Source organism: Mandrillus leucophaeus, unplaced genomic scaffold (assembly GCF_000951045.1).
Source record: "Mandrillus leucophaeus isolate KB7577 unplaced genomic scaffold, Mleu.le_1.0 Scaffold680, whole genome shotgun sequence".
Classification (NCBI taxonomy): Eukaryota; Metazoa; Chordata; class Mammalia; order Primates; family Cercopithecidae; genus Mandrillus; species Mandrillus leucophaeus.
Window position 1 is genome coordinate 539453 of NW_012107364.1, and position 10515 is coordinate 549967.

The 10515-nt window shown below is 44.6% G+C and overlaps 1 protein-coding gene across 1 annotated transcript in view; it reads left to right on the forward strand.

Annotated features, from left to right (window-relative positions):
- The window catches only part of LOC105555336 (uncharacterized protein FLJ43738), a 63662-nt gene that overhangs the window by 9413 nt on the left and 43734 nt on the right, over nt 1–10515 (forward strand). The window contains exon 2 of the mRNA XM_012002223.1: nt 2333–3237. Within this exon, the coding sequence (XP_011857613.1) occupies nt 2333–3237 (905 nt within the window). The remainder of the gene's footprint in view (nt 1–2332; nt 3238–10515) is intronic.

The window sequence follows — 10515 nt, forward strand, 5'->3', positions numbered from 1 at the left end:
AAAAAAAAAAAAAAAAAAAAAGTGGGGCATAGTAGCACACACTTGGAGTCCCAGCTACTAGGGAGGCTGAGGTGGGAGGATCAGCTTAGCCCAGGGAGGTTGGGGCTGCAGTGAGCCATGACTGTACCACCTCACTCCAGCCAGGGCAACAGAGTGAGACCCTGTCTCACCAAAAACATATATATAGAGATAATAAATATGTGTTTACACACACATTCTGGATTTAAGTCCTTTGTTGGATATATTATTTGCTAATATTTTCTCCCAGTCTATAGTTTGTCTTTTCGTTCTCTTTTATTTTTAACCCAATCTGTGACAAGCACATCTTTTCATTCTCTTTACAGTGTCTTTTGCAGAGCAAAATTTTTAATTTTGATGAAGTCCAAATTATACATTTTTTTTCATGTATGCATGTGTTTCTGTGTCACATCTAAGAACTCTTTTTCTGACCCCTGGTCACAAGGATTTTTTTTCCATTTTCTTCTCAATGCTTTAATAGTTTTATAGTTTACATTTATATAGCTTTGATCAAGTTTTTCTTTTTTGAGACAGAGTCTCATTTGTCGCCCAGGCTGGTGTTCAGTGGTGCAGTTGTAGCTCGTTGAAGCCTCAAACCTCCTGGCCTCAAGCAGTCCTGCGGCAGCCTCCCAAAGTGCTGGGATTACAGGTGTGAGCCCCCAGCTTTTGATCAATTTTGAACGAATTTTTGTATATGGTGTGAGGTTTACATTGAAGTTCTCTTTCTTTTGCACTTTTGATAAACATAGATTAGCCATACTTGTGTGGATCTGTTTCTGGATTCTCTTTTCTGATCCATGGGTCTGTGTCTGTCCTTTCAGCAACACGACACTGTCTTGCTTATAGTAGCTTTGTAGTAAGTCATAAAAATGGGTGAAGTGGTTCCTCCAACTTTAGTTTTCTTTTTCAACATTGTTTTAGCTCTTCCAGTTTCTTGGCTCCTCTATACAAATTTTAGAATCAGTGAATCAATATCTACAAAAAGTTGTGCTGGGATTTTGATTGGAATTGCATTACATTTGTAAATCAGTTTGAGGAGAGTTAACATCTTTGCTATGTTGTCTTCCAATCTATGTATATAGTATATCTCTCCATTTACTTACATATTTTTTTTATCAGTGTTTTGAAGTTTTCAGGACCCCCTATTTACATTTTGCCTGGAGAGCAAACTAATAGACTTCTGCCAAGCCACTGCGGGGACACCTAGGGATCTGATTGCTTCTTAAGGAACTTGCACTGAGTCCTCTCTGCTCCAGCCTTCCTTTTTACTGCCAGCTCCAGAGATACTAGGTTTGCCATTCCCAAGTCTTTTGAGGGTTTTACAGAGAAAATCTGGTTGGTTCTCAGCTTCTCCATTGTGTGGTTGGTATTTGGCTTTCTCAACTGTACCAAGCCTGTTACAAGTAAATAGGAATACAGTAGATTTCACCTTGATTATATTCTTTCTTTACTTAAACTTCTCAAATATCCTTACTTTATATCTCTGATCATTCTAATATCTTATGCCTTGGTGCATCTGATTTCACTAGTAGTGCTTCTGTCTTTAGGTGTTTTGTGATTTTTACCATGATCTCATGTTCAGTGGAACTTTCTTGATGGGAATTCTTTGAGGCCTAGGTTGAAAGTGAGTAACTCCAGAGGTATTGTGTCTCTGCCCACTGCTCTGGGAGCACTGCCAATCCGGGATTATTTTAGAATAAATTCTCAGCTTCAGTGTAAAATAGTGCCTTTAGATTACGAATTCAGACCACAAGGCTTAATTTGTGATAATAAAATCTCAGCACCAAGGTCAAACTATGCAAATGTCCCTGCTGCCTACCTCATCATAGCTTGGCTCATCCTTTCCATCCAGTTCTCCATGCTCTCTGAGGCTTTCTCCTGCCCAGAGTGTCCGTTTTCAGCTTGGCACCTGTGACTCTGCTAAAGGGGTCTGTGTCGACCCCCAGATGTGTGTTTGGAAAACAGAAATTTCCTTTCTAAAAATCACTTCTCTGTAACTTTTCTGTGTCCAGCCTTAGGATAGGAACTAGAAGTACAGGTGTGAAAAAGGACACATGGCCTATCTTCATGGCACTCACATTTTGGGAGGAAAATAATTAATGAATGCTTTTTGAGTCCTTGTTTCATGCCAGTTGCCATCCCGGTGCATTCACATGCATGATGTCTGCAGTCCTAGTAATGACCTTGCACAGTAGGGTCTCTCGTGGATATTTTGTGGATGAGGAAACTTGGGCTACAGGGACAGGCAATGAGCTTGGCACTGGGGTTTGAGCTCCTCATGCTGGGGCTGAGTGACTGTCCTGCTCTCTCGTAGAGGCTGTGCATGCCCGTGTACTGCAAGTACCAGTTCCATAAGACTCCAGTTCACAAGACCAAGGGGGAGCCCCATGGAACCCACGTTTATTTCCAGGACATCAACGTCATCTTCCTTGGGGCGCTGCATCCCAGTGACCTAAGGGAATACCTGGAGGGTCCCCCCATGGTGGTGGAAGTTCACGACCGGGACCGCAAGTCAGAGGAGTTTTCTCAGAAGCCCGTGCTGTTTGGGGAGGACCCCCTGGATTCATACCTCAACTTCCGGGCCCTCATCTCTCCCAGAGAGACAGAGAACAACCCCTTTGAGTCCCAGAACAAGATGTGGTACCCTTATGGGATCGCCCAGGTCAGTTTTGCTGACCTCCTCCTTGGCCACAAGTATTTGAACCTGGCCGTCCCCATCCACAGCTGTGAGGTTCAGCCCACACACTGCAGCCAGGACAGCATGAGAAGGAAGGTTGTGGGGCTTGGGGTCCCCAGAGATGGCCACCAGCATGGCCCAATGCCCATGGGCAACTACCTAGAGGCTGACTCCCAGCTCAAGTTGCGAGTGGATATCGCGGTGCCACTGAGGGCCGGGGCCAGAGCTGCCGATCCCGACCTCGGGGGCTCCCAGTTTGGCCGCATCATCTTCGTCTTTGACTTTAAGAAGGTCTCCCTGCTCCACAGCCTGCTGCAGGACATCACTATGATCAACGCTAAGGCCCTCGGCCTGGACTCCTACCCCGTCAGGACCCTGCAGCAGATCCTGTCGGCCTTCAAGATGCGTGTGCGGGTCCAGGAGCAGCAGTACCTGGATGTACTCACCGGCTTCCACCTGCTGGACGGGAAGACCCACCTTTTCATCCTGGAAGGCCTGGCCAACCAAGGCTTGAGGCAGCTGTGGGAGAACCACCAAAGCTGGTAGGTGGTTTGTTTTACATTTTACATAAAAATGATGGCATCTGGATGCCGAGGGAGTGGAGAGGTCTTTCAGAGTCAAGCCTAGGTTCAGTGTCCTTGTCTGTGAGTCTCCTTTCGGGGATCATTGTGAGGTACTTACCAGGGTTTAGTCATTGGACTTGAAGACTCGATTGCATTTGCTTGCAGGGAGGAATTCAGGCGTATCTAAGATGACTGAGGGGTCCAGGAGAGTGGCGCCTGTCTTCAGGGTTCTGAGCCAAGGGCTACTGTGGCTAACCAGGAGCAGAATATTCTGTATTAGATTTCAGCTTGCCCCAGGGAAGATCATTTTGAAGATGGAGGGGCTGCTTAGGTTGCAGGAAGTTACCCTTCTCTGAAAGCCTTCAGGGGACCTGGGGGCCACTCAGTGGGGACACTAGAGGTGAATAATTAAAGTGTCCAATTCTGGGCTGCAGCAGGTAGCCCTTTGCAGTTCCTCCATTCTTTAGTTTTGATGACATGACACCTCTCCCTTCCTTTCACAATTTGCAGGTATACTAGTTTGGGTAGATAGGATCTCCCTCCTTTAGTCCAGAGGGCCCCCATCTGTCTTCAGAATTCAGATGCCCCAGGACCCACTTGTCTGCAGTAGGGAGTCCAGGAGTTGAGGCTGTCTGCCCAGAAGGGGATTGCACTTCTCTGGACCTGCCTTCCTGTGCTGATGGGCTCAGAGGCACTGGGAGAAGCTGGCCTTGTATCTATTATAAGCCCAGGAGAACTGAAAACATATTTCCACACAAGAGCTTTTACACGCATGTTCATATCAGTGTTATGTATAATAGTCAAAAAGTGAAAACAGGCCAGGTGCAGTGGCTCACGCCTGTAATCCCAGCACTTTGGGAGGCTAAGGCAATCCTGGAATCACTTGAGCCCAGGAGTTCAAGACCAGCCTGGGCAACATAGTGAGACCTTGTTACTACAAAAAATACAAAAATTAGCCAAGCATGGTAGCTCCTGCCTGTAATCCCAGCTACTTGGGTGGCCAAGGTGGGAGAACCCAGGAGGCAGAGGTTGCAGTGAGCCAAGATCATGCCACTGAATTCCAGCCTGGGTGACAGAGCCGGTTCATAGCAAAAAAAAAAAAAAAAAAAAAAAAGTGGAAATAACCCAGATGTTTATCAACTGATAAACAAAAGATAATAAGTCCATAGAATAATTGAGCCATAAAAGAAAATGAAAGCCAGGCATGGTGGCTCACACCTGTTATCCCAGCACTTTGGGAGGCTGAGGCAGGGGGATTGTCTGAGGTCAGGAGTTCAAGACCAGCCTGGCCAACATGGTGAAACCCCATCTCTACTGAAAATAGAAAAACTTAGCCGAGCATGATGGCACGTACCTGTAATCCCAGGTACTCAGGAGACTGAGGCAGGAGAATTGCTTGAACTCTGGAGGCAGATGTTGCAGTGAGCCAAGATCACGCCACTGCACTCCAGCTTGGGCAAGAAGAGCGAAACTCCGTCTCAAGAAAAAAAAAAAAAAAAAAGAAAGAAAGAAATGAAATACTGATACACATATCTCAACCTTGAAACATTCTGCTAAGTCAAAGAAGCCAGACACAAAAAGGCACATATTGTATGACTCTGTGTTTGTGAAATGTCCTGAACCGGCAAATCCATAGAGATAGGTAGGCTGGTGGTTGCCAGGGATAACCACTCAGGGGAGGGCAAGAGAGAAGCGGGGAGCCACTGCCAGTGGGCACAGGGTTGCCATTAGGGGTGTGGAGGATGTTCTAGAACTAGATAGTGTTTATGGCTGCACAGCATTGTGAATGTAGTCAAAATCACTCATTCATGCGCTTTAAAAGGTTGAGTTTTGTTCAAGACCAGCTTTGCCAACATGGTGAAACCCCATTTGTACTAAATATACAAAAATCAGCCAAGCGTGATGGCAGGTGCCTGTAATCCCAGCTACTTGGGAGGCTGAGGCAGGAGAATCGCTTGAACCCGGGAGGTGGAGGTTGCAGTGAGCCAAGATCACGCCACTGCACTCCAACCTGGGCAGCACAGCAAGATTCCATCTCAAAAACAAACAAACAAAAAAATGAGTTTTGTTGTGTGTAGCAGAGAATGTGGCCTGGCCCAGGAACAGTCTGGGCTCTGCCCTTGGCTCCTGGGAGGCAATCTGAGTCACACCTAATAGGAGTGTCTTTGTTCAGGGAGGGGACTGGCCACACCTGACAGTCACAGGATGGAGGCTGACCTTCCAGAAAGACCAACCGGGTGCTTCGGGATGGGGGCTTTGGGTCACGCAGAATCAGGAGACTGAGTTTAGCCATGTAGGCGGTCAGCCCGGCTGCTATACCTGTGCAGTGGAGCCCCCTGGAAACTCTGGCCACCGGGGCTGGGGTGAGCTGCCTGGCTGCAGTGTGCTTGCATGCCGCCACTCACCAGTGCTAGGAGGGTAGCACATCCGGCCCCACAAGGAGAGGACAGTGGAAGCTTTGTGTCTGGAGCCGTTGTGGACTCTGCTCCATGTGTTTGTTCCCCTGGCAGATTTTAATCTGTATTCTTTCCCTGTAATCCAACTGAGTGTAGAACTCACTTTCAGTAAGTTCTGTGAGCCCTTCTAGCGTGTTATCAAACCAGAGGGCAGTCTCAGAAACCTCCTGAACTTGCAGTCGGCGTCAGAAGTAAGGGTGGTCTTGGGGACTGTGCCCTCAAACTTTGTGGTTTGGCTAATGCTGGGCACATAGTATATGAATTACATCTCGAAAGCATTTTCCAGTGGCAGAAATAACATGAAGCATGCTCATTGAACCCCGTTGAATTAGGCTAGAAATAAAACATAGATCATTAACCAGAAAAAAGTTCATATGGAAGGAAATTAATAACCATACTTCCAAATAACTTGTGGGTCAAAAAGAAATCCTAATGGAAATTAGACATTTTTGAACTGAACAATAATGAAAATAATATATTAACTAAATTTGCAGGGTGGGCCGGGTGCAGTGGCTCACTAGATAGTGTTTATGGCTGCACAACATTGTGAATGTAGTCAAAATCACTCACAGTCCCAGCACTTTGGGAGGCCAAGGTGGGCGGATCGCCTGAGGTTGGGAGTTTGAGACCAGCCTGGTCAACATGGTGAAACCCCATCTCTACTAAAAATACAAAAATTAGCTGGGCGTGGTGGCACACACATGTAATCCCAGCTACTCGGGAGGCTGAGGCAGGAGAATCTCCTGAACCCAGGAGGCAGAGATTGCAGTGAGCCAAGGTCATGCCACTGCACTCCAATCTGGACAACAGAGTGAGACTCTGTCTCAAAATAAATAAATAAATAAATAAAAATTTGCAGAGTGACATTGAAGCATTAGTCAGAAGAAAATGTATAGCTTTAAAATGCTTATTTGGAAATGAAAAATGTCTGAAAATTATTGAGACATAATTATAGTTGTTGCAGACATTGATATGTGTTTCAAATTATGCCAATATATTAAAAAATTTATAAGAAATTTAAAAAATAATACCGAAAATATGTTCAGATAAGATTATTTAATGTGGTATTGAATATAAAAATTAGTATAAAAATATCAAATTTTGAATACCATCTACATACGAAAACTAATTTTTAAAAATTGGAACACATTTAAAGTAAAATGTATGAAATTCATGGGACTAAATTTGACAAAAAGATGTGAAAGACGTCCATCGTGAATATTATAGAACTTCAGGAAAAATTAAGGAAGACATAAATAAGTGGAGAGAGATACCATGTTCATGAATTTGAAGACTCAATATTCTAAAGGCTCAGTTATCTTCAGATTTGAACTGTAGATTCAGTGCACTTCCAGTTTTAAAAATCCCAACAGTTTTTAAAGTATGGACATTGATTTTAAAATTTTAAACTTTTGCATGTTAAGTTTCATACTTTTTTTTAAAATCAAAGTCCATACTTTAAAAGCTGTTGGAATTTTAAACCCTTTACAGCAACATGTAAAGGTCTTTTTTTTAAAAAAGATACCCTTGAATAAGAACAAGATAGAAGAACTTGCTGTACTAGATATCAAGACTCATGATAAAACTATAGTCATTAAGATAGTATGGTGTTGGTTCAGAGATAGACAAGCAGACCTATGGAATATAATAGAGAATCCAGAAACAGACCTACACATAAGTGTTCATTTGCCGTATGACATGTGATATTGCAAAATTGGTAGGGAATAAATATACTAAAAAACACTGAATGTTCTACTTCAAAAAGATGAATCTTACACAATGGGATGCTATTTCATACTCATTAGGATGGATAGAATCCAAAAGTCCAGTAATGACAAGCATTGGCGAGGATGTGGAGGAATCAGAAGTGTCCTTCTCTGCTGGGAGGAATGTAAGTGCAGCCACTTTGGAAAACACTCTGGCAGTTCCTCAAGTGATTAAACACAGAGTTCCCATATGACCCAGGAATATCACTCCTAGATCTGTGCCCAAGAAAATGAAAACATGTATATCCACACTAATGTGTGGATTATTGCTGATTAGTGTACTAAACTTGTACACTCATGTTTATAACAGCATTATTCATAATAGCCAAAAGATGGAAACAGCCCAAATGTCCATGAAGTGGTAAAAGGGTAAACAAATGATGGGATATGCATACACTGGAATTCTATTTGGACATAAAAAGGAATGAAACACTGACACATGCTACACTATGGATGAACCTTGAAAACATGCTGAGGAGAAGCGGCTGGCCACAAGATGTTGCATATGACATGATTCAATTTATGTGCAATGTCCAGAAGAGACCAATCTATCAGAAAGTAGATTAGTATAGGGGTCCCCAACCCCTGGGCCATGGACCTGTACCAGTCTCTGGCCTGTTAGGAACCGGGCTGCACGGCAGGAGGTCAGCAAGCTCTGCCTGAGCTTTGCCTCCTGACAGATTGGCAGCAGCATTAGATTCTCATAGGAGCGGGAACCTTTTTGTGAACTGTGCATGCGAGGGACCTAGGTTGCGCATTCTTTATGAGAATCTAATGCCTGATCATCTGAGGTGGAACAGTTTCATCCCGAAACCATCCCCCCAACCCCATCCATGGAAAAATTGTCTTCCACGAAACCAGTCCGTGGTGTCAAATAGGTTGGCGACCACTGAATTGGTAGATACTTAGTGGATCAGGGGTGGGGGTATTCAGGGGGTTGGGAGTATACAGAGTGATAGCTAAGGGGTGTGGGGTTTCTTTTTGAGGTGATGAGATGTTCTGAAATTGATGATGGTGGTAGTGGTTGCACTAAATAGGTGAAAAACTATTGACTTATACTTTACAAATGGGTAAATTGTCTGCCATGTAAATTATATCTCAATTAAAAAGTAACTCTAGGCTGGGCACAGTGGCTCACGCCTGTAATCCCAGCACTTTGGGAGGCCAAAGTGGGCAATTACCCAAGGTCAGGAGTTCGAGACCAGCCTGGCCAACATGGTGAAAACCTGTCTCTACCAAAAATACAAAAATTAGCCAGGCGTGCTGACACATGCCTGTAATCCCAGCTACTCGGGAGGCTGAGGCAGGAGAATTGCTTGAGCCCAGGAGACAGAGATTGTAGTGAGCCAAGATCGTGCCACTGCACTCCAGCCTGGCCAACAGAGAGAGACTCTGTTTCAAAAAAAATAAATAAGTAACTCTAGTGGACAAAAAAAGTTCAGTAGGGAAAGGATAAACTTTTCAATAAATGGTGTTGGGATAATTGTGTTCCATAGGAAAAAAGCAACCACTGCTATATCTGGAAATAGAACTGATTTTTGTATGTTGATTTTATATCCTAAAGCCTTGCTGAAACTCACTGGTTCCACGAGTTTTTGTTTTGTTTTTTTGGGAGATTCCTTGGGATTTTCTATACTGATCATCATGTCATCTGCAAATAGGGATAATTACATTTCTTTCTTTCAGTCTGTATACCTTCATCTCCTTGTTGTACTGGCCTGGACGTGCAGTATTGTTTTATATAAGAATGGTGAAGGTGGCTCACTCCTATAATCCCAGCCCTTTGGGAGGCCTAGATGGGCGGATCACGAGGTCAGAAGATCGAGACCATCTTGGCTAACGCGGTGAAACCCCATCTCCACTAAAAATACAAAAATTAGCTGGGCATGGTGGCGGGCGCCTGTAGTCCCAGCTACTCGGGAGGCTGAGGCAGGAGAATGGCGTAAACCCGGGAGGCAGAGCTTGCAGTGAGCCGAGATTGCGCCACTGCACTCCAGCCTGGGCGACAGAGCGAGACTCCATCTCAAAAAAAAAATGGTGAAAGCACACACACTTGCCTTGTTTCTGGTCTCTGCGGCAGAAGGCATCAGTGTTTCCCCACTACCTATGATGTTAGGTGTAGGGTTTTTGTAGATGTCCTTATGGGTCTGAGGAAGTTCCATTCTATTCCTAATTTGCTGGCTCACACAATTCATAAAAATCAACTCTAGTCTAGGTAGACCAAGCCCCTGTTTTTAAACTTTTAATTTTGTTGTTTTTTTTGAGCTTTTTCTTTCTTTCTTTCTTTCTTTTTATTGAGACAGGGTTTATTGCTGTTACCCAGGCTGGAGTGGAGTGGTGTGGTCACGATTCACTGCAGCCTTGACCCCCCCGCCTCAAGCGATCCTCCTACCTCAGCCTCTCAAGTAGCTGGGACCACAAGCATGTGCCACCATGCCCTGCTAATTTTTTTTCTTTTGTTTGAGACAGAGTCTCATTCTGTTGCCCAGGCTAGAGTGCAATGGTGCGATCTTGGCTCACTGCAACCTCTGCCTCCTGCGTTCAAGCAACTCTCCTGCCTCGGCCTCCCTAGTAGCTGAGATTACAGGCACCCGCCATCATGCCCGGCTAATTTTTTGTATTTTTGGTAGAGATGGGGTTTTGCCATGTTAGGAAGGCTGGTCTCGAACTCCTGACCTCAGGTGATCCATCCGCCTTAGCCTCCCAAAGTGCTGGGATTACAGGTGTGAGCCACTGCACCTGGCCTAAACTTTTAACTTTGAAATTGCAAAAATAGTGGAGAGGTTGCATGTACTCATTACTCAAGGTCCCCCAATTCCCCCAGTGGTGACATCTTATATAATGACTACTGATTGACACAGTATAACTAAGTAGACTACAATGATCTGATCTCAGATTTCACCAGAAATTTTTTTTTTTTTTTTTTTTTGAGACAGAATCTCACTCTGTCGACCAGGCTGGAGTGCGGTGGCGTGATCTCGGCTCACCGCAAGCTCCGCCTCCTGGGTTCACGCCATTCTCCTGCCTCAGCCTCC